This window comes from Lupinus angustifolius, chromosome LG05 (genome assembly GCF_001865875.1).
Source record: "Lupinus angustifolius cultivar Tanjil chromosome LG05, LupAngTanjil_v1.0, whole genome shotgun sequence".
NCBI lineage: Eukaryota > Viridiplantae > Streptophyta > Magnoliopsida > Fabales > Fabaceae > Lupinus > Lupinus angustifolius.
This window is the reverse complement of record NC_032013.1, coordinates 7,064,658-7,088,911: the sequence shown is the minus strand read 5'-3', so window position 1 is coordinate 7,088,911 and position 24,254 is coordinate 7,064,658. Positions and strand designations below refer to the sequence as shown.

General features: G+C 32.9%; 2 protein-coding genes across 3 annotated transcripts; both read right to left on the bottom strand.

Moving 5' to 3' along the window:
- Nucleotides 7,034–13,991, bottom strand: LOC109347594 (BTB/POZ domain-containing protein At5g03250-like). The gene is made up of 4 exons (XM_019587522.1): nt 13,733–13,991; nt 10,496–10,565; nt 8,855–10,093; nt 7,034–8,018 (listed from the first exon to the last, which is right to left on the bottom strand). The coding sequence occupies exons 1-4, from the start codon at nt 13,792–13,794 to the stop codon at nt 7,530–7,532; spliced, it is 1,860 nt and encodes a 619-aa protein (XP_019443067.1). The 5' UTR covers nt 13,795–13,991; the 3' UTR covers nt 7,034–7,529.
- LOC109347595 (V-type proton ATPase subunit G-like) lies at nt 19,881–22,353 on the bottom strand. 2 transcript variants are annotated; one of them, XM_019587524.1, is made up of 4 exons: nt 22,247–22,353; nt 21,103–21,191; nt 20,299–20,399; nt 19,881–20,185 (listed from the first exon to the last, which is right to left on the bottom strand). In XM_019587524.1, the coding sequence occupies exons 2-4, from the start codon at nt 21,188–21,190 to the stop codon at nt 20,042–20,044; spliced, it is 333 nt and encodes a 110-aa protein (XP_019443069.1). In that variant the 5' UTR covers nt 21,191; nt 22,247–22,353; the 3' UTR covers nt 19,881–20,041. The 2 variants fall into 2 exon arrangements, with proteins under 2 accessions (XP_019443069.1, XP_019443070.1); XM_019587525.1 differs by having other exon boundaries at nt 19,881–20,191; nt 20,305–20,399.

Sequence of the window (24,254 nt, the reverse complement as noted above, 5' to 3'; positions counted from 1 at the left end):
TAATCACTCAATATCAAAATAGTCACCAAGTTTGAGCATCACTACTGAGCACAACATCAATCAATTCAGTCATAATCCTGCTGAAGATGAAATCCTTCCAATATTAGGTAACATTACTAAAATTCAAGCTTGTATTATTGATAGTGGTACCACAGATCATGTATTGAATGATTTATCAAAATTCACATACTTTAATGCTATCAAACCAATACTTGTGAAAATGATAAACAATTCTAACATAACATACAACTATTTTGGAACCATTAAACTCATTCAAAGAATCACTCTTTATAATGTATTGTACATGCCTGGATTTAAGTACAACATAATTTCCATTAATAAGCTTGCTAATAACTTGTAGTGCAAGCTTATTTTAACAAGCACTCTTGCCTTGTCCATGATATGATTTCTTCGAAGATGATTGGACACGCTAAATCTCATAATGGTCTTTACATTCTAAAGGGTCATAACAAATACACTAATAATTCTCTGCACATACTTGGTTCTTTTGAAAATTGTACCATGATTGGTTTTGATCTTTGACATTTTTAGTTGGTGCATCCCTCTTCCAATGCAATACAGAATGTTAATAAAGTTTTTCCTTATGTGAAGTTTGATAGTAATATAGTCTATGATTTTTGCCGTCTTGCTAGACAAAGCAAATTGCCTTTTCCTACTAGTACTACTCACACTATGCATGTTTTTCAACTTGTACATATGGATATTTGGGGCCCTCTTAATGTTCATACTATCCATGGAAATAAGTACTTTCTTACCATTGTTGATGACTTTACTATATACACTTGAGTTTTTCTCATGACTACTAAGTCAGAAACCAGGACCCTAGTGCATAATTTTATTCAATATGCCTTAGTTCAACATGAACAAAAGGTAAAGATCATTAGGAGTGATAATGGTTTAGAATTCAACATGCCTAACTATTACTCTAACTATGGCATAATCCATCAAACCTCATGTGTTGAAACACCCCAATAGAATGCCATAGTCGAAAGAAAACATAGACATATACTTAACACCACTAGATCCCTCATGTTTCATGCTAACTTGCCCAAAGTTTTCTAGGGATATGATGTCAAGCATTTTGTACATCTTATTAACAGATTGCCTACTCCTACCTTAGATTACAAATCTCCTTATGAGATTCTCGTTGCCAAGTTGCCCGCCTATAATGAATTAAGGGTGTTTGGGTCCTTTACTTATGCTTCCACTCTCACAAATCACAGGACCGTACTTGATCCTAGAGCTAGGAAATGCCTTTTCCTTGGATACAAGAATGGCACTAAAGGTTACATATTGTGTGATCTAAGGAATAGACAAATTCTTATTTCCAGAAATGTTATATTTCAAGAAGACATTTTTCCATACCATTCACCTGCCACTAACAACACATCCAATAACAACACTCCTCATCATAATACAAATAATCAACTTATGCTCTTGGATTATAATCCTGCTACTGTCCAAACCAATTCTGCTACTAAATCTCAAACCAATCCTATCCACACCTCCCTTGACCCTAACCTTACAACCTTCTCTGATAATCTACCCACCACCCGTCCTACTGAACACAACCTTAGAAGATCTCAAAGACATTCCACCCCACCTACTTACCTAAAGGATTTCCGCTGCAATTTTTCTACCATTAGCAGTAACCAAACATAACATGTCAAGCATCCTCTTAGTAATGTCTTATCTTATGCTTGCATACCACCTAACCTTTTGCACCATTGCTTATCCATGACAACACACATTGAGCCAAAAACATACAAATAAGCCATTAAATCTATAGAATGGATACAAGCCATGGAATGTGAATTACAAGCTTTAAAAGCTAACAAGACATGGACCCTTGTACCCTTACCACCTAATAAACAAGCCATAGGATCAAAATAGGTCTACAAATTAAAATTTCACTCTGATGGCACAATTGAAAGACACAAGGTCAGGCTTGTGGCTAAAGGATATACACAAACTGAATGCCTTGATTACTATGAGACTTTTGCCCCAGTAATAAATCTTACCACAGTTAGGATTCTCTTAGCACTTGCAGCCACTCAAGGATGGATATTACAACAACTTGATGTTAACAATGGCTTCTTACATGGAGACCTTAATGAAGAAGTCTACATGAAACTCCCTCAAGGCATTCAATGTTCCAATCCTCACTTAGTTTACAAACTTCACAAATCCTTATATGGCTTATAGCAAGCTAGTAGACAATGGTTTGCAAAATTGTCTCATTCTCTAATTTCCTTGGGATACAAGCAATCCCATCACGATCATTCTTTATTTACCAAAACTACAAACTCTTCATTCACTGCCTTACTAATATATGTAGATTATTTGATCCTTGCTGGCAATGATCCAAAAGAAATTGACAGTGTTAAAGCTTACCTCAACAAAGTCTTCAAAATAAAAGACTTAAGTAATCTAATATATTTCCATGGCTTAGAGGTGGGTCGTTCCAAACATGGCATCACCTTATGCCAAAGAAAATATGTCATTGATCTTCTTACTGATACTAATTTTTTGACCTCTAAACATGTCCCCACCCCTTTGGTTAAATCCATCCATCTTCAACAAAATCACACCAACCCTTATTCCAATCCTATGCTCTATAGACAATTGGTAGGAAGACTCTTATATCTGACCAATACCCGTCCTGATATAGTTTCTGCCATTCAACAACTCACCCAATTCATGGCTAATCCTACCATCAATCATCACAAGGCCATTAATAGAGTCCTTCGTTATATTAAAGGCACCATTGGACAAGGACTCTTCTATCCTTCCAATTTCATTGTTCATCTAAAAGGTTACATTAATAGAGTCTCGGCCAGGCCTGGTCCTACCCGGCGTCTAGTTCCGCGCGCCCAGCACCTTGATCAGGTATGGTCCCTTGCCTCAGTCAGACTTGGCTTAATGCCTCGGTCAGGATTTGTTCCACGCCTAGCACTCTGGTGCATACGCTCAGCGCCTTGGTGCTCCTGTCCAACAACCTGGTGCATCTGTCTAAGCCACACAGCCCTGCTCTTGGTCGGCTCGATCAATAACTTGGTCTGGCCTGGTGCCTGCTTGGCTTGGACAACTTCTTGGCCAAGGTCAGATTTGTGGCTTCTGGTCATCTTAAGGTATTTTAAGGACTTAACCCATGAAAGTTGGGTTACCCCATCTTGGCTCACATCAATCATATCTTGTCATTTAGAATTGTTGCAAGCTACAATAACAATAATTACCTTCTTAGTGTCGTTGCTTCAATATGTAGCGCTTACCTTCTAGGCTATCTTAAAACAATGATGACTAAGTCTTGGATTTGCACCTCGGGGTGGTGATCATAATAGATTTGAGTACTGCAAGAGAATCCCTACTAGCATATGGTTTGTCATTTTAGGAAAAATGATGTAATTTCTTAAAGCGGAGATGACTAGATAGGAAATGTCTTAAGTCAGGTATATTTCTTGGATAATTTACTAAAAAACTTAATTGGCTAACTATGATTAGTGCAAATACACCATACATGGATGAATGTTCATGGGAATGAAGAGATTCATGGTAGAAATATTTTGGGAAATGAACAAGGGTGACAAATAATGAATAAGCCTTGAATAGATTCCAATTTTGTAGATATAGGTCGGAAGGCTTGATTGTGATTCAGATATAAATCCAATCTATATTGAATTATGGCTCTGGTTTACGAAAACTCCTTTTAGTTTATTTTGAATTGGTTTTTTTTGTATTAAAAGATAATATGTATATAGATTTATTATTTGAAATTCCTTATTTAATTTTTTTACTTTGTATTCTAAGCTACGTTGGAGGAAAGTTTTGTATGTTAATATGATTCACTTTAACCTTTCTATTTTTATATTCCAAATGCAATCCAAGAAAGTTGGATATGTATATATAAATGTGTATGTTTGAAAAGTTGGGTGTGTATATTAAGTGAGATGCAAGTCGCAGAGTTTATTTCAAAAGGTTTTTGAAGTTGTTGTATTTCCAAAAAATTATATATTTATATGTATTGGTGTTTTGAGGTTTATGCAATGTCTCAATTTATAAAGAAATTATGATGTTTCCACATAATAGATTTATTAGTCAAAAATTTTAAAATTAATTCAAATTTTCAAGTAATCTAATGTCATGAATGTTTCATTTAAAAATATATATGTGACAAAAGTTACAAATTTCAGTGCATTGTTTATGTCAATTGATGGGAGAAAGAACCAAAAGTGTGATGTGCACGATTTGAATGATAAGGCTTGTAAATATCCAAGAACTTTAGGATTAAGGGTTATTAGGTTCATAATAGTGCTAGGAATAATTAAAATCAATGATAAATATGTAAGATTCAGGTTTGACATTAGAGGATAGAATGGTGAAGAAACAACATGGCTTGGAGGCTCTATGGTCGGACAACTTTTTGATTTCTTCCAATTTTTTGAATAATTTTAATCTCCCTTTTGAATAAGTGATTCTAGAACCTTCTATGGTAAACCCTACATTTTTATTATGGTGTATGTGACTTTTCAAATGTTTTTTTCTTCCTTGTCCTAAAGTACATAGTGGAGGACAATGTATTTATTGCTTTCTTTGAACTTGCAATTTCGATAATGGGAGTTGTGTTCTTGTCTAGTTTAATTTCCTATGAATATATCTATGAATATATCGATAATGGGAGAACATGAATAATTTTGTTTAGATCTTGTGCTTAGTGCATATGTGAGAGTGATTCTCATAGGCTCCTAATTGAACAAAGAACTTATCAAGTGATCCTTCTCTAGTGGCCCTTTATCATAATATGTTGTCTTCTCTATTTCCTCTCATTCTATCATTTTTGTTTTCCTTCATAAATTTATTTTAATGTCACCAAAAACTCCCTTGGTTGTTCTTCTTCTTCATGAATTTAGACCTCGATTGGAATATAAACAATTAGCCTATAGTTTTTCATATGAATCCATCATCCTACTACCTCCAAGACATTTATTACTTTATTAGAACTTACACCTTCATTAAAGGGAACTTTTTTCTTGTCTAGCTCAGTTACCTATAAATGTACTACATATTTCTTAATCAATAGAACATGACTATTCTTGTTTAGAGCTTTGCTTAGCGCGTAGTGTAAGAGTGGTTCTCTTAGGCCCCTAGTTGAACTGAGAATTTATCAAGTGATTCTTCTCTTATACCGTTCTAAGGACTTATCACTCCCATAGAGTGTGGCACCCCTTATCCATCATTTCCCATCATTCTCTCATTTTTGTTTTCCTTCGTAGTATTGTTCTAAGTCACCAGAAAACTTATTGGTTTTTGTCTTTCTTAATGAATTTCAACCTCAATTAGAGTATAAAACCAATGATATTGGGGTTGGACAGTCCGACCGTCACCTTGTATTGTAGGCAGTCCCATCTCACTGCTAAAAATGAGCACTCTTTGAGGCAACTTTTGACAGTTGAAAATCCGGTCAAACCAAGTTAAACTGAGATAACCTACAATAACCTGGGTGGTTCAGTCAATTGGCCAACCAACTAAAAAAACATATACAAAATTAAAAATCAAAACTAATTGATAGCCTTGCAGAAACCAGGAAAGGGGATAAAAATGGTTTATAAAACCTTTGTCATCACTCGTCTCAAAAGAAGATAGCCACTATGACATCGATTGTCCCAAGTGAAACTTGTGCCAAGACAAATCACCTTCATCCCTCACCCACTCCAGGTTTGAAGCATCCAACCAAAATCCAAAAGTTGCAATTTGAAACTTTGAAATATGAATTGATTTTGTCAAACATGTAAAGATCATTTGCAATAATGTTATAAATCTCCAATTATAGAAGGGAATGACCATAGATGAGAATTGAAGAAGGGTATATATGGTGTAAAGAATAGGAGGGAAACTTTCAAACTTTGATGGAGAGGAGTGGGGTCAAAAGGATGTGATATGTAAAGAGTTAGAGGGAAAATATAAACTAAAATGAGGGAAGACAAAATTAGCAAGAGAAGACAAAAATGGTAATGATAGGTCAAGGTCATCACAATGCATCAGCCATTCTCTTCTCTTACTTCACTTTTATGTGCTTTATAATAATATATAATTGCCTTTACTTCTGTATGCCCTATAACAATGTATAATTGTGTGTGCTTGTACTCTATGAATCACGGATTGAACATCTTCACATGTCAGTGTCTGATATGTATCTAACATAGATATGCTCAGATTCACGAAAGATACGTATCCATAGTGTATCCAAAAAATAAAAAATAAAATAAATAAATATTAAGACACGTATTATATTCGTTTTCAATAAAATATAGGATAATATAGATTCGTTTTCAATAAAATAGGATAAGATAGATTCGTTTTCAAAAAATACCAACTTATTTAAAGGCCACAAAGACTCATACAAACATACCGTCACACCGCATTGACCCTCCGATAGTTGGTTCACCATATCGACTCTCTAATCTACGACATCATCGTCAAGGAGGAGATGAAATTGATACTATTTTTGTTTATAAGGCTAAACAATAAGCAACTTTATAAATTATTCTACTATATTTTCTAGTTTTGGTACTTGGAATTTTGGAGGACAATGATTTTCAATTTCCATTATATTTTTTACTTTAGATATTTTGATTTACACTTATAATTTTATCATATTTTATGTGTTTTTTATTGTTTTATACACGTATCCTTAAACGTATCGTATCCTATATTTTAGAAAAAATACATGTCGACATATCAGATACGTATCGTATCCAACACACGTATCCGTATCCATGCTTCATAGCTTATACTTTATAAATCTCACATTGCTAGTGCTTATGTTTTATAAATCTCACATTGCTTGTTCTTTATAATAATGGATAATTGTCTGTGTTAATGTCAACAAATTGCTATAATTTGAGATATAACATCCTCCATAAATTTTCCAAATACAATTCAAATAATAGTTCATATTATTTAATCTGTTACAGCAAAATTTAGTCCAACCAACCGATTAGATCCTATCTGAAACCTCTTTGAGTTTGATGATCGACTTCGGGTATCATAACATTACAATTGACCTTTAGCTTTTCATATAATTCCATTATCCTAGCACCTCCAAAACTCTAAAATCCATAAAAACTTTCCTTATTTCTCTTTTCAAACTAGGAAGCATTCAACACAGTGTCTGATTGCAAAACAACCAGACGAGAGGCGTAATCAGCTTCACACGTTTTTGAACCACATCCTTCGAAACCCAAGATTCTGAATTTTGTTTTTTTCTTTAAATTTCTAGTGCTTTGAGTGGTGCCAAAACTATTAAATTGTACAAAACTGTAACGCTTCTGCACAGTAAAATACTTATTACCCTTCAGGGTTTGTTTCCTTTTTAAATAGAACAAGGATAATAAGTAATTTCTACCAAAACTTCGATTATCAACATAACACTCACCACTACATTCACTTAGCTGAACATGCTCTGCACTTACCTGCGTTATATCATTTTCAATAATCAACCTTCTCAAAAATTATTTTGAATGATTTGGTTTTCCATTCATAGCTGATGACGATGTGTTTATATCACAGCCATTTGATTCTCTGCAAAACTTTGATGAACTTTTTCTAAAGATCATTCTCGAGAAAATGTTCCAACTTTTCTTTGTCTTAGACAGCTTCTGAAGCTCTTTTCTGATTTCTGAACATTCCTTCTCTATTTCCTTGACACGGTCCCTCAAGTTATCAGAACCTTGTTCTTGTTGTTGACCATTATTGCCATTACTCCTTAGAAGGCCAAGATTTCCACTTGGATTTTGTGAGTTCTCAAGATTGTCAACAAATAACCAGCTAGATATCGATGTTCGCAGCCGAAGCTGTTCGAAAAAGAGAACCTGCACTATTACTCTGATGGGTAATCTTTCATTTAGAGCTGCATGAGTGCTTGCTTCCAATGATAGTTTTTGAACATTCATGAGTCTGCAGAATTGCTCCCTTTCTGAATCTATGAGCCAGAGATGTGCCTAGAGTTTTCTTAAATTTGTTACATTAGAATTATCAAAAAATGAAACAAATGAGAACAAAAGAAATTGCAGGACTAATTTAGCTGTTATTCTTTGCATATGTGGTATTATTCTATAATCAAAATATAGCATCTGTAATAACTATATACATGTTATACTTTCAATGGTGAACTATTACACATGGTATATTCTATTTAGGAAATAGCACCACAAGCATCCTAAGAATAACACCTAAGTTATAAGTTGTTGTCGTTGTGGTTTTTTTTTTTGTACTATCAAGGGTATCCCTCACCTTTGGGTAAGGAACTAGTTTTTTTCGGGGTACGTGACTGCCCCTCCCATTGAGTATCGCTTCCAGGAATCGAACCCTTGACCTTTTGGTCATCCTAGGAATCTAGTGGGTCTTACACCACTAGACAAACGCCTTGTTGATTGCTGTCATTGTGCTTGAGTATAGGGTTTTGTCACTAAATTAAAGAAATTCATACTACCCTTTTCATGATTTATTCTTTCATTTCACCTAATAGACTTTGCCAACAACTAATCATCTCTTCTTAGTGAGCATTGAATGATGCATACAAGTAGCTGCTAATTTTGTCTTCCTGCTATATTTAGCTGTGGATAAAAGAAATGATCACATTCAAACAACTAATTCAAAAGGCTACACCAGAAGCATCAAAATATTCAGAAATTTCATTGTATTCTTCTTTAATCATATTTGTGAGGATTTTCATTTTAACAATTATGTGTCACAGGATCTGACTAATATGAAACATTATAGGAGAATTCACAGAAACAATTTCTTGGGTAAGTTAGGCTATAAAGCGTGGCCTTACCTTAAGGTATACATCTATTGCATGATATAAAGCATCATCAAGTGGCCTAGCATAATCTGGAATTGCAGAAGCAAGGGCCTGAAACTTAGGCAACTTCAAGTTAACATCTAGAGCCACTTCAGCAAGATATGCATCCACCAAATTTGCCACCATTGTCATTGGTGTCAGAGCATCGGCTCCAACTATCAACGATGCTTCTTCAGTTATGGATGGAGAAGTTGCTGCAGTTGCTGGCTGGTACATTGATATAAAATGATCAATGATCCTATGGATGCAGTCTACATCATAGAGTGTCTCAACCGAGTACCCCATATTTGGAATGAGAAGTTCCACAAGTTCCACTCGGTCAAGTTGAGATCCAATCCTTTTCTCCAAATTGTCTATGCATGATTGATTTGCGTGTAATATCATCGCTGCACGGAGCAACCGAAAAAGATACTTGGAGGGTGTGACACCTTTCTTATTAGGAAGCAAACCCACAATTTCTTCCAGAAAAGACTTTTGATCTGCTTCAGAAATTGCACTATTACTAGTTGTGTTTGTCCCTTGTTGGTTGACATTATTTTTGTCATTGAAGCTTGATTGCCTATTCATCAAAGGGACAAACCTCCTAATATAATACATAAGGGAACCAGAAACACTTTCAGGTTTCATACCTTTTGTTTCAATGGCTAAAATAAGTCTTTTATATAAGGATAAGCTTAATAAACATGCATCCTCATACCACCAATCATCACCTTGAGGTAGTAAGTTAGTCTCAGAAGAAATTCCATTCCACAAGGCAGGGTCTAGTGCTTGGTTCTGAGGGGAATCACATTCAACCTTAGGCTTATTAAACAAGTTTGGACCGGAATATACCTTCACGGCCAAGGCATCGATGCATCTTGAAACAATATGGAGCGATTCGGCATAAGGTTGAACTTCCTCACATGTTTGAATAGCTTTTATGGAATCTGGCCAATTGCTAAAAACTTCATTGAGAAATGCTTCTGTTTTTGAAACAAGGTTCCCTTCACCATAATTTTCATTCATTTGGAGGTACTCTGCTGCACATCTTAGACTTACTACATTTGATGCTGTCACTTCTATTTTAACACCGTAGCAAAATCTCGTTATAAAATCGAATGTTTTATCTCCACCAGGAATATCATGAAGATCCAAAACACAACTTGATCCATCCTCGTTTGAGGATTCAGCAATTAGTTTCTTCAGTAATCCACTTCTAGAAAGCAATGGGAACTGCATCATCAAAATCATATACGTGATTAGTGATTTAAATTACAGACTGCATCACGTGACGCAGCTGCAATATTGTGGTTGCGGTAACCATCACAACCGCATCATACCATAATTGATACTAAATCATAGTAATGCGGTCGTATCAGGCAACAACAAATATATGGGTCGCATTAGACCACACCAGGCCGCATTGAGTTCAAAAGAAAATATTTTTAATTAAAAAATAAATCACACCATAATGACCGTAATCCATATCATACTGCAATTGCGATCGCAACCATAATTTAAAATGATATATGTGATATATTTTTTGGGACAAATATATTTTAGTGAAAAACATAAAGAGATATAATGCATTCACCAAACAACCATTTTCAACAAAAGTTCAATTCAAAGGTGCACCTTGTGGAGAAAAAATAATACTTCGCCTACTTGAATAGTAACATCACTTGGAAGTCCTGTTGTACAATTCCTGAAATTTATTAAAAAATTAGGACAAGAAAAAAGAAAGGATGGTCCAATGCACAAGTCTTTCACCTAGTGAGATATGAAGAGAGCAAATGTATATAGCCTTATGCTCACAAGCTAGAAAATCGTTTATAGGATTTACACTCATAACCTCAACATCACAAGGAAGTTATCATTGAGCCAAGCCTCAGCCTCCTAAACCAATGACCAAGAAATATGACTAGTGTGATTTAGCATGAAGCAAGCATTGCCCAGGACAGAAATTTATGCTTGTGTAAAAATTAAAACAAATACTCTGATAATTTGTGCCTTTTCTCTAATTTGCAAGTTGCAACATTTTTTACGTAGTAAAATCAGTTATTGACAAAATACTTTAACTGCAAAGTAGATATTTTAAGTTTTTATATAACTCTGCCTCAATCCCTCCCAAAGTATAATAATCAATGTGATGAGAATTAAACCTGACTTAGCAAATATATAACTCAACTATATGAATATTATTAATTCCTGGTCTTCTCTTGTGATACTTACTAATACAACAACTAAATCTTTAATACTCATTAATATCAGCAATTAACATTTTCTCTAAGCTTCAATTAAATTTTGACTCGGAACAACTGTTACATTTCCTTTTTATCTACAAATAAAAAAAGCAGTTATATGTTTTAGGCTTTTAGCATTACAAGTACCACACGATTCACGATGTTGACATTACTTGTATTTGCAAAACTTGTGCACTTGTGATATGTGAAGTTATAATCTCTAAAATTTGATTCCAAAGTCATATGATGATTAAAATTTGTAAAATGCAAGCATGCATCAATGAACAGATTATATATGCAAGTATGTATTACATAGATTTTGATGAAGATGAAGGTTGAAGAAAATAAAGATTGAAGACAGAGTTTGATAAAGATAAAGATCGACAACAAAGATTGTATATCAAGGATAAGCTTGAAGGGATGAACAAATTAACAAACAACAAAGTCAAGACTCAAGTTCTCACAAGCTAAAGCATTTAAGAAGATATAGAGACTAAGTGTTTTTATATCTTTATTAGGTCTTAAGATGTTTGCTTAGAAAGAGTGTATGCTAGGATGAACTCTAATGGAAATCTCTTAAGCTAAAATCAATCATAACTAAAATGAGACTTACATGCATACATACATGATTTACATGCACATGCATATATCATATGATTTTGATGCATTTAAAAAGAGTTTTAAATCTTACAACATTTGAAGTCATGCATCATCCTTTTACAAATCATGTAGGAGATTCATAGACATTAAAATATATTTTCGAAAAACCTTTAATCGAATAAGAGTTATTTTAATCGATTAAACATTGAAATCTTAGGAATTCGTTAACCAATTAAGTATTGGTTTAATTGATTAAGGGTTGTTGCAATTTATGGTGTCTTGTATTTTAAAGAATCGTTAATCAATTAAATTTAGTGATAATCGATTATCTGCAGCAGAAAACATAATTGTATATTAATCCAAGTTTTTCATTTTGCTTCATAACATAGATTCATAGAGAGGTTACAACACACACGAAAAACAGAGAGATTTCACACAGTTCTGAAAATCTCATTGCTCTTACACTTTCATATTTTTAGAGAGATTTTCAAAGTGTTCTTTTGAAAAAGAGTGAAAATGAAGAATCTTTAAAAAGATTTCCAAAGAGCTTAATTGTCATATCTTTTGTAAAGAAACTTTGCATCTCACATTTTCTATATTCTGATTTTGCGAAATATGTAGAAGGGTTCTTAAATTTTAGAAGAGTGAATATTTTGCATACATAGGTGTATCAATAACTTGAAAGATTTAGACATTGGTATAGACATATTCTCTTGGTGTGTTTAGTATTACCATTGAAAGAGAATTGGTTTGGGAAAACCCTAGTTGCAGTTAGGTATTAGTGATTGTCTTCACAAAGCAAGAAGTCTTGGGTAGAGCGAGAAATCGTCTAGGCCAGAATCGCAAACAATGTGGTATCCTATTAGGTGAGTTGAGTGGTCAAACCGAGTTTAGGGGTCAACAGATCCAAGAAAGAAGTTCTTGCATGTTGTATTAGAATTGTGTTTGTAAAAAACAATAATATTTGATAGTGAAGAAAAATCTCTCAATATCATAAGGGGCGGTCTGTGTGTAGTTTGCAAGTGGACCCGTAAATGAACCAAGATAAAAGTTGTGTCTCATTCTTCTCAACCCTTAACTCTTTACATTTTCGTATTACATGATTTACTTAACTTGACATGCATATTATTTTGAGTTATTTGCATGTGCATTTACTATTCTTAATCATCTTTAAAAGTGCATATAAGTTTAAGTTGAATCTTGTTAATCTTGGAGATCAAAGAAAATTGTTTTTCATAGAACAAGAACTAAATAATCGACTAGGTTCTTTAGTTAATCAATTATCTGCAAAATGAGTTAATCGATTATAGGTGGTGTTAATTGATTAAACAGTGAGTGAATTTGTAAAATTTGGTTGTTACTCGAGTCACGACAATTATGTACCTTATCACTTATTTACCCTTTCTATGTGAGTTACGGAACCCTATGGAACCCAACAAAATTATGGGATACACTAAACAAAATTGAAAAACTTTACCATGGAAAGGACCAATACTACTACAACAACTAAGCTAGGCGCAATATTCTATATGCATCAAAAGATTTCACAATATCATATTATATATCATATTTATAGAGTAATCATCCTTCTTATTAAATTTTACTTTTTTTTATGTCTCTACCTTTTGCAATTGGAATATCGATACCAACAAGGTGTTAGTCTAGTAATGTAAGAATCTGCTAAATTCCTAGAAATATCATATTGTCAAAGAATCTTGAGAATGACAATTGTTAGAATGGACAAACACGCAACCCAAAAAGAGAGTTATATCCATGCGCTTCATATTCGCCTAGAGTTCACTCCCAGAAATATAGTCCCACGCTCCCGTCAATCCCACTAGCCTTTATCTATAAGGTAAAAGATTTAACAAGAAAAATTGAACTATTCATCATTGCTCTCCTTACTTGGATTCTTTGAACCTTCTCCACACACACTTATTGTATAAGAAAACTAACAAAATAAGAGGATCCATTTCGATTTACTAACACATGTTACACAATCCTAGTTTATTGTGATAGAAATACTTACCATGTTTGCCCTTCCCGACGAAATTCTTCATCAGATTTCGATCCCAGCCTCATTAATGCCATTTCTTGTAGCTTGTTTTAGGATCAAGAAAACTTGGGTCTTGCACACTAATATGAAAATGAGAAAGTACAAGTGGGACACGTGTGAAAGTAATGGTAGAGGAAGATTGGAGAAGTTACAAAGTGATATCAGAGCAAAGTGTTGCTTAATTGTGATTACGATCCACAAATAATCAAAGTAGCGAGTCTAAAGCTGATAACTGAATAAAGGCGAAAGAAATGGTTACATAATTTTTCATTCTTTGAATAAAGGCGAAAGAAATGGTTACATAATTATTCATTCTTTCTCTCTCCCTCCAAATTATATGCATGTAGAAATTCTTCTATCATTACATGTTAACTTCATTTTTGTTGCATGAAAGGGTTGCTATCATTTTCTTGTACTACTAAGAGTATCTCTCACCCTATTTTCTTTTGGGTGTGTGGCTACCATTTCCAATAAGTGTAGCTCTCAAGAATTGAACTCTAGCTTTTGGTAATCATTGAGATCTAACGTGGTCTTCCACCACTAGACCAACACATTGTTGGTGCCTCGCTATTATTTAAAATCATAAAATTTGAGAGATTCATGTTTATACTAAGTGTATGGACTTATGCTTTAACAAGTGTTGTTGAATGTTTTTCCTCCTATTATATTTATCAGCACTCTTTGAAACTAGTGCTGTTAAATATAATAGGCGGATAATTATTCAACAACGCTTACTTTACTAAACATTGTTGATTATTATTTTTTAAATAAATAAATTAGACATTTATGAATACAAATATATGAAAAATCTTGAAAAGTCACGAGTTTTAGTAACATTCACTACAAGAGCAATGTGGAATCTATTCAAATCAACATTGTTTGCTTTCAGGAGCGTTGCTGAATCTTTGAGGCAAACCTTTAACGTTGGGCAAATGGACAAAAATTATATGCTCAACACATACAAAATGTGAGCTATGTAGGCGTGTCCATGAGCATTGTCCGTTTTGCCATCTATAATCATGATTTATTCACCATCACCTATTATGGAAGAAAAGACATTCTCAATTTCCTTCCTTTGATTAAATCGTGGGTCTCAATGATATTTCCTTCTATCACACCCGAAATTCGTGATGTTATGCATGTGTAGGACATGTCATATGGTACACAATAATTAACATGTTGAAGAATTCTTTGAACTATGTAATATTAATTATTATCCTTATTATTTATGCAATATGTTTTTTTTAATAGGTGAGTGTTGGACCAAAATTATATTAGACCTTCCAAATCTTTGTAATGGTATTTGCCATGTATATGATGTTAGATAGCAGTGTTCGGAGCAAAACAATGCAAATTGTGAGCTTAAGATTAATACACCTTTGTAATTATTTTAGAACCATTTAATGAGTTTGTGATCATGTTTAGTCTAAAAAAAACTATTTCATTTCAAAGTTCAACACGATTAAAAAAATCAACTAAATATGCGAGACATGGTAACCTCATTTGGAAAAATAAAATCGATCGAGACAGATCATACATTGGTGTCAAAGAGGGAGAATGGTTGTATGTCTATTATGAGTGAAGGAAATCAGATCCTCTTCAATATCGAAAGATTTAGTACCGAATGAGATGATCACATGTGACCTTAAAAAAATTTAACGATACAGAGTTTAAATTATTTTCAAATAAAAAAATTATAAATCATAAAACTGATCTGGACTTCACATTCCAGTGCCGAACCCTCCACTATTGGAGAGGATATTGAAGTGGCTCCTGGGTACGATATATCTACCCCTATAAATTTAAGGGAACATATCTTCTGTTATATAAAGTCTATCATTCCATGTATTATCACGTGTGATTGGTCAAAAAAAAATACTTAATTATTAAACTTTTAACTTAAGTATATTTTTTCAACTAATCACAATAGATAACACATAAAGTGGTACACTATACAGGACATAAGATGTGCTCCCAAAATTAAAGGGTGTAGTGTATATTACGAGCCAAAAGAATACCGGTATGGATAGCATAAGAAATGGGAACTACTCGTGGAACGCTTTCAGAAACTACCATTAGATCCGCAGGAATCCTATGTCCCTTAGATTTCCTATTCGAGTGTTTGCGAATAAGTAAAAACTAATACTTTATTTTAATTTTATTTTACAAAATAATTTATTAAATTCATATGTCTAGATATAAATTGACATATATTATGTTCCAAGATAATTTCCTTATTACATATCTCAAATATTTCATCGAACTTACTTTTATCCACACATTCCACCAACCATACAACCAATCAAATATATTTTTTCATCTCCACCGTCATGATATTGTACACAAGCATCATATTCTTAATGGACAATGATTCTCTGTTCCAAGAAAATCTTGTCCTTATATACCAAACCAATCAAATTTTATAGAATAATGTGCAAATATTAATTTATGTTATTATAATTTTTATTTTTAGGCAAATAAGATTTTTTGATTGGATAGTGACACTAAATAGGACATGAATGGGGAGAGGGGATCCCCATCCATTCCTAACCTACATTTCTCACCCATTACACGATCAGGGATCAATTATCTCATCATTCTATCTTTATTCCTGTCCCATCCAATCAGGAGTTAACAAGTGGAAAAAAATATGTGATTTTATATCATAATTTTATTTGAGGAGAAATCTACATAATTCAAGAGTAAGTTTAAACTTATTCTTAATCTTAACCATCAATTGTAGGGAAATCTAATAGTAGTTTGAATTAATGAGAATATATAAATCATTATATGTCCATAGAATTGATGGTTAGGATGATGAGTAAATTTAAAAAACTTACTGTTAGATATTTCTCTTTCTCTCTCCTATGCAACAAAAACCTAATTTCTCTGTAGTGTTGCATCCAACAAACCAGCAGTAACAACATCCATGGCTGTGGATATCATGACGGCAGCTGGGCCACACTGCCATTCACTTCTCTTCTATGATACCAACCCCAGAAACAATATTTTTTCAATTTGAAAGTGAATTCACATAATTCTTATAAAACAATTTGAAAGTTCAATTGTGAAGTTTGATTCAATTCTGCTAACCTAATTTGTGCAAAGATTGATTATTATGCAGGAATTACCTCTACACAATTATTGCTTCATTGTGGACTGTTATGGAGGAATAGATTATTATGCTGGAATTGCTTCTACAAACTTAATTTTGTGCAAAGATTGATTATCATGTGGAAGTGCTTCTGTACCATTATTGCTTCATTGTGGACTATTATGCAGGAATTGCTTCTGCAAATTATGAACAAGAATTTCTTCTGCACAACTCTAACCCAATGAAGTGTTTGTTAAAGTTTGGTAATGGATTGGAATTATCTAGATCCTGAATGTGATGATCTTGTAATTGTATTTAACTTGTGAATAAACTCATATGCCACAAGATTTATAAATAGAACATATATTTGTCATAAGAATGTTGAGCTACACCTTAAATAAAAAATGAATGAAGGTTGTCTTGTAAGACTTAAGGGAGACGGTATGTGCACCATCTTATAAGTTAAGCACTTGGAAAGACCATTGCATGAAAGAGGATAGAGTTCATTGTAAGACTTGGTCTATATATGGTCGGCAATTTAACTTATGATAAATATTTGCTTTATTTATAAATATAAAAGATTGTATGTATGTTTTTTAACCTGTTATATAAATAGCAAATTCTTATTAAATAAGCTTTATTATGGTTCTATTTAGTTAAATTATTACTAAATATTGTTTGTTTTAAATGAATAGAATATTATTATTTCATAGGTGAATATGAATAAATATAAATTATCGTCTACATGCTTAATTATAAAAAAAATTCAATAAAAACTATATTCTTGTGAATATTAATTATTGGGATGATAATTCTTGAATTTTGTTATCTATTGATAAATTTCTGAACACTTATATCTAATGAAGAATGTTAGATTTTACATGAGCTTTTTAATAAAAGACATCTTATAAATATTAGAGTAAATTATATTAAGTTTTAGTAAAGTTATATAAATTATTCTCTTTTATATCTACACAAACCATACATATTACACTGACTACCTCTACACAATAAATAAGTGTGATATTTTAAAAAATGTGATAAATATAATTAAGTTAAACAAAACATGTTATATTGTGGATACAAGTTCAACTAGTATAAGAGTAAATATCTTTTTGTTATTTTTATTAGTTACAAACCAAAAAGAATGAAGAGGCAATAACTCTTATACTATTTAAATTGTTTTAATAATACATCATATTTGTTTAACTTAATTATGCTTATCAATTTTTTTTTGTTTAAAAGATTTCACTCATCGCAATTGATGTGTGTCAAGGAGTACCTACAATTTTGAGGACATACACTTAGTCGATTGGTTGGGATTCTTATGGATGCAAATTCCAAATTAAATCATGAAGATTCCAAAATAATAAATTGCATTATTCAAGGAAGAGAACACCAAGAAAACCATGGTTTGGAAGGATGTTTGTAATTCAAGTTATCAAGTCATCCATTTGCATTCAATAAAGTGAGAATTATGCATGTTGGGCCATGTGCATTATGTGTAGCCCCACTCATCCATTCTTCACGTGGAGTATTCAGCCTTGTTTAGGCGTCTTTTGTTTGGTTAGGTTTGAAAATAAAAGCTTTGTAACTCATGTGTAAATTTGCCATCAAAGTTACCACATTTAAAGAATGAGACAGGTGTGGGAGGTTGTAATTTATGGTGGGTTGCCATATTTATGAGGGGAGTTATGCTTGTTTTTAGTGTTTTTAGTGTTTTTGCTTGTTTTTAGTGTGTTTAAAGTGTGCAAAGCCAACCATTGGAACTCATTATGGCCAGATTGGCGATGCTCCAAGCTATCGTGATAATGCTCCATGCAAGGTAGGCGTGTGGAATAAAGGTTGGTTCGAATCCAAAGTCGTCCAACCTTTAGTGGAGTCATGAAGTCGTGTGAAGACTTATCTTTTGCAAGGAAAAAAACATGGGACTAAGAAGTCTTGGAAGAATCATACGTTAACCAACCATTATATAGCATTTTAATGTATCAATTAGGCAAGTAATCATGTGGGTTATTCATTTGAGTTTCTAGTCGTGTGGTAATGTGTCTTCTCCATTGTAACCCTGTGAATAAGTCGTATCCAATGATGGTTAGTCACAAATGAGTCCTCTAGTGTCTTAATTAGGCTAATTAAGTGTTGTTATTGAGTGAACTTCGTGGAAGCCACAACTATATGTACTCATGTCCTATGACTAAAATAAACACCTTGAATTTGATATTGAAATATATTCATTGTTAGTGAGCTAAGTTTTCCTAATTTCTTGGTTGAACCAAGAGTAAACTGTTATTATCAAGAATTCAAATTTTTTGTGCCAAACTTCATCTTAACTTATCAAACAAATCATTGTTTGTGACGCCTTACCACCTCAAATTTTACCCAACTTTTTTATCTTACTTATACAATTCCATTGTCTTAAGTTATTTACAAGTCACCTCGTTCCCAAAATACGCCAACCAATATTGGTCGTCCAAAAATGAACCACACCAAGGAAGTTCACATTAGCTCTTGTAGTGATAGTCACTATAATGTATGTACATAAATTATGAGTGATTTGTATAGAGAAATATGAGAAGGGTGGTGTGAATAATTTCACTAAAACTTGAGTGTAACTTCACTATGCCGCTTTGAGCTGTGTAATGCTTAAGTGCTTGGATTGAAAGCTTTTACTTCTCTATTTAATCAAACTTCTAGTTTATTTACAAGTTGAGTTTTAAAAGAGAAAAAAAAAAGGAGGATCTTCAGAGTCATCTCATAAATGTATTTCATGACTTTAAAGTTTTCCCTTTACCTCGATTACCCTCCCAAAAAATAACTCATACACAAATCTTATATTCAGACTACAATTAAGGTTTTATAATAAAGATGACCAGACACTGAGGTTTCTACTCTGTGCTGGAGGTTATTATGACATAATAAGAGAGGAAGTTTACAAAAGAATAAACCATGCATTCCAACTTTACTTCATATGCATGGACAGAGCTAGACTTCACACACCTTGTTAAAACTGTAACACACGCTAACACATAGAAATGTCCTCAAATTCTGAACTTTTTATTTTAACAAACTCAAAATAATTTTTTTGAATACATCACTGCAAATTGCACCAGAATATCTAGAGCCAACAACAAACCCAGTATAATAATCAACATAATTTAGGAGTCTGCAGCACCAATATATCAAGGGCCTTAATTTTTCACAGTTGTCACATACTTGAGGAGCATGGCGACAACATCATTCGATATTCTTTCAGCCTCAATTTTCAGGTGAGCAATTTTTGTGTCAGTCTCTTGCTCCAGCCGCTTAACATTAGCACCAGAATCTCCACTACTCTGTATTCATAGGAAATCAAGCACACAAGTTAGAAGAATAACATCATAACTTAGTCATAAGATGAAGGCGTAGAGTAACATAAGCATTTATAAATGTAATGGTAGAGACTTACGTCTGAAACTTTCTTTTGAAATTCACGCTCTAGCTGGGCTCGGTATTCAGCAATCTCCTTCTCAGCTTCTTCCTTGGCCTGTTTCAACCTAGCCAATTTTTCTGACAGTAGAGATCCAGAGTATCACATGAATAGTGTACAAGTAAAAGAAAGCTCTGATAAATTATACAAGTGACAATCAAAAACCAAAAGGAAAAGATGGTAGCAGGGGGCAGGAGGGCACTAGTATATTGTAGCAATAATTTTCAATATGTTAATTTGTTCTATCATGTACATGAAGAGATAAAACAAACATATGCCCATCATAAAACCAAGAACTCGTCATCCTTCCGTGTCGTTTCAAATTGCAGACCACATCACTTGACGTGACCGCAATATTGGGGTTACAGTGACCGTTGCAACCGCGTCACACCACAGTTACAGTATGACACTAAATCATAATGATATGGCCGAATCGGGCACAGTGCAACCGCATCGGATTGCACTTGGGATGCATCAAATCACATCAAATTCAAAAATATTTTTTAACCATAAAAAATTTCACACGGAACAACAACAATGACTACAATTGTAGTAACTGCAACTGTGATGGCAAACGCGACCACAAATTAAAATACTACTTCCAGTTAAAAAATGAAAAGATCAATGCAATGAAATAAATAAATAAGTATAGAGAAGAACAAATCTCCTGTTACATAAATGACTTAGTAAGGCATAAAACTTCAATGAAGAGACATAAATTGGAAGTATTCTAAGCAAAAACACAGGCATATCTGAAAAATAAATAAATAGAAAAACAAAAACCATTTTTCGCAGCATTCACAATCCGTTGTGCTTCTTGTTCAGCAGCCAACAACTGCTGAATTCCGCCTTGACCTCTACTGGATGCCATTCTGAAATGCAACAACTCGGCACTATTAACAAATGGGAATTCGTTAAATGAAACTACTAGAAAGTAACCATAAAATATGTTGAATAGTTAAGCACACAAACTACCTTGATTGCCACTTGGAAATAGAACAAGGAATCAAACAGTAACAAAAAAAAAAAAACTACTACTATATTTTAAAACCCAAATATTATACAACAAATTATGTAACCAAGTACTTTTATACATAAAACTTGGTAGAGAAAATTCATTACATGAATTGTGCAGAGCAACATGATACAGAGTGTGTAAGCATGCAACTACATTGGATTATGGAGTAACTGCATTGCCTACTAAAATTTCATTTTTATACAGTAGAGTATCAATATCATTTCCTACTGTTATCCTTTATTGGAGACAGGGAAGATATACTCAATGGATCGCATCAAATTCAAAAATATTTTTTAATCAAAAATAATTCACACCGCAACAACCACAATCCGCATTACAAGGGCCGCCGCAGATGATAGATGTATGCAGCCTTAACTTGCACACTAAGATGTTGTTTCCAGGATTTGAATCCATGATATGCGGTCCTCACCCTCTACATAGATTTCTAAATCCTATGAATAAAATGTAGGTGCGTCAAAAAGTTTATGTTCAGTGTGGTATGGGGTAAACATATCATGGATCAGTTTTGAATACAATTTTACAAAAGATCCATGAATTTTTACCACTACACCAAGCTGATCCTTAAAGGCCAATGAATGAAGTAATATTATTTATCTTCATTATTTTCTTCCTTAAGTTCCAACCCAACAAAGATGAAAACAAATTCACAATGAATCAATGACAACAAACCCAATACAAATAAGAAGAAAAAAGAGAGGAGAGTAAATATCAAAAAAGTAATTAACGATTCTGTACACTAAGATCGTCCAAAAGAATCTCCGAATTTGAAAAAGTAAAACTTTTCTGATTGATCAATATCCAGATGTAGTCTTGTTAAATTGGTTTTGAAATGGAATTTAAGTTGGATTGTGAAAGAGAGAGAAGTTTAAGGAAGCGAAGGGAACGTACCTATAGGGAGAATTGGATTCAGAAAGAATAGGAGAGACTGAAAGAAAATCGCTCTGATTTCTACCCTGTCAACTGCAAACTGGTTTTGCCTGTTGAAATCATTTTACAGAAAAATATAAATATATAAATTCTTAACAAAAAATCTTAATTACTTTTAGAAATTGTTTGTTTTAATTTAAAAACAAATTAATTCCTTCTTTGACTTATTATATAATTTTTTTCCCTTTTGTCCAAATTTAAAAACTTATTGTGAATTAAAAAATAATGTCCAATATTAGATGACATCTCACCATAAAAATTTTTGCACAGTGATTCACAATTCACTTATGTTTTTTATTACTTATATTTAAAAAAAAATTGATAATTAAATATGAATGATATAATGTTAGTTTTAAAAACTTATAATCTCAATTAGGGATGAGCAAGATTTGGTCCAACTCGTAGATCCGTCTCAACGCGATGACTTAGGGACGGGTCTGACCCGTCCAAATAAATAAAAAAGGATAGACCCGACGACAAACCCGTCGTAAAAAAAGAACGGGTACATGTCTATGTCCGGGTCACTCAACTCGTCCCTTATAGTTATATATTAAAAATAGTTGAATAAGTATTTATCAATACCTATCAATACCTTTTTAGTTTTTGTGTACTTTTTGTAAACTCCAATTTAAGTTTCATTTTTCGGTTAATAACTAATTATTGTATTTACTTCTATGTGAACTTTTGAATATTAACATGTTGTTATCATTTCAGTTTTCATGTGTTTTTTTATCATTTACAAGAACACTTAAGCTTATGTTGACATTTGAGAGTTTAAATTGTTTTGAAATTTTCAATGTCTTCTATAATTTTCAATCACGTAATTGTGATAGTTTTTAGTTTGAATGATGCAATTTACAGTTTGTAGTTTATATACTAATATATATGGGATGCAAATTTTAGTTGAGTTTATATGTATATTGTGATAATTTTAATTGTACATACTTAAAGATTTGAGAAGAAAAATCTACATTTGTCATTTTCCAACTCGGACTCGTCCATATCTTGATCCTAGGGATGGCAAAAATATTCGTCGTGCGGGTACCTGCTAAAATACCCGCAATAGGTACTCATAAAAATAACTTATGGGTGGGAGTGGGTATCATGATACGCACCCGCAGGTACCCGCATATTTATAATTTTAGTTTTTAATTAAATAATTTATATATATATTACATTTTTATTATTATTTTATATTATATATTATTTATGTTTGTATTATTTTATAATGAATTTAGTGGTTGAAATATATGATAAATTTAAGATGTATTTAAATTTTATAATTCATGTAATAATTATTTTATATCTATTGATTAATATAAAATATATAAATATATATTAAAACTTAAAAACCTCTGGGGTACCCAAAAATATCTGCTACCCGTGTGGGTACTCGTAAATAGTATGGGTATGGTTACGAGAAACTACTGTTGTGCCTGTTTCGTCCCGTTGTCATTCTTGTAATGAGCCATCTTATTTTAGACCTGTCTTTCATGCGTCTCATCTTAATTAGGAATAAGTTCGGATTCAAATATTGACCTGATCAATATTTAGGGAGGGGTAAGGGACATGCTTAACCCGTCCCAACCCGTTTAACGCTCATCCATAATCTCAATGCCTACATTCATTTTTTCTCATTTCATTTTCTTCCATTAGAAATAAGGTTACGGTTCAAATTGGTAAAGAATAGAATTAATTAGAAAAGGAGCATAATAATGAAGATTCCTAAGAGTTTTCCACAACATGGAATAATGTGTTTGCTATCATGTTATATGGTTTTTTACATAGCCTCTAATGTGGTGATTGAGTAAGGGTGTTCAGATACAAACCAAAACATAATGAAAAATCGCGAATAGCTCTTAGATGAAAGGTCTTTTTTTCTTCTGAATTCCCCAAAAATTTAGACATTCTTTGATCCTGGTTCGAGGACATGCTCTAAGCTAGCCAATCTGTATAGGTCATGGCCAAG

Coding starts and splice junctions, on each gene's coding strand:
- LOC109347594 (XM_019587522.1), bottom strand. CDS start 13,794: ATGGCATTAATGAGGCTGGGATCGAAATCTGATGAAGAATTTCGTCGG. Junction 10,094..10,495: donor TATTATTTTTTCTCCACAAG/GTGCACCTTTGA, acceptor TTGATGATGCAG/TTCCCATTGCTTTCTAGAAG. Junction 8,019..8,854: donor CAATAGATGTATACCTTAAG/GTAAGGCCACGC, acceptor AGAAAACTCTAG/GCACATCTCTGGCTCATAGA.
- LOC109347595 (XM_019587524.1), bottom strand. CDS start 21,190: ATGGCATCCAGTAGAGGTCAAGGCGGAATTCAGCAGTTGTTGGCTGCT. Junction 20,400..21,102: donor TGTGAATGCTGCGAAAAATG/GTTTTTGTTTTT, acceptor CTCTACTGTCAG/AAAAATTGGCTAGGTTGAAA. Junction 20,186..20,298: donor TTCAAAAGAAAGTTTCAGAC/GTAAGTCTCTAC, acceptor CTATGAATACAG/AGTAGTGGAGATTCTGGTGC.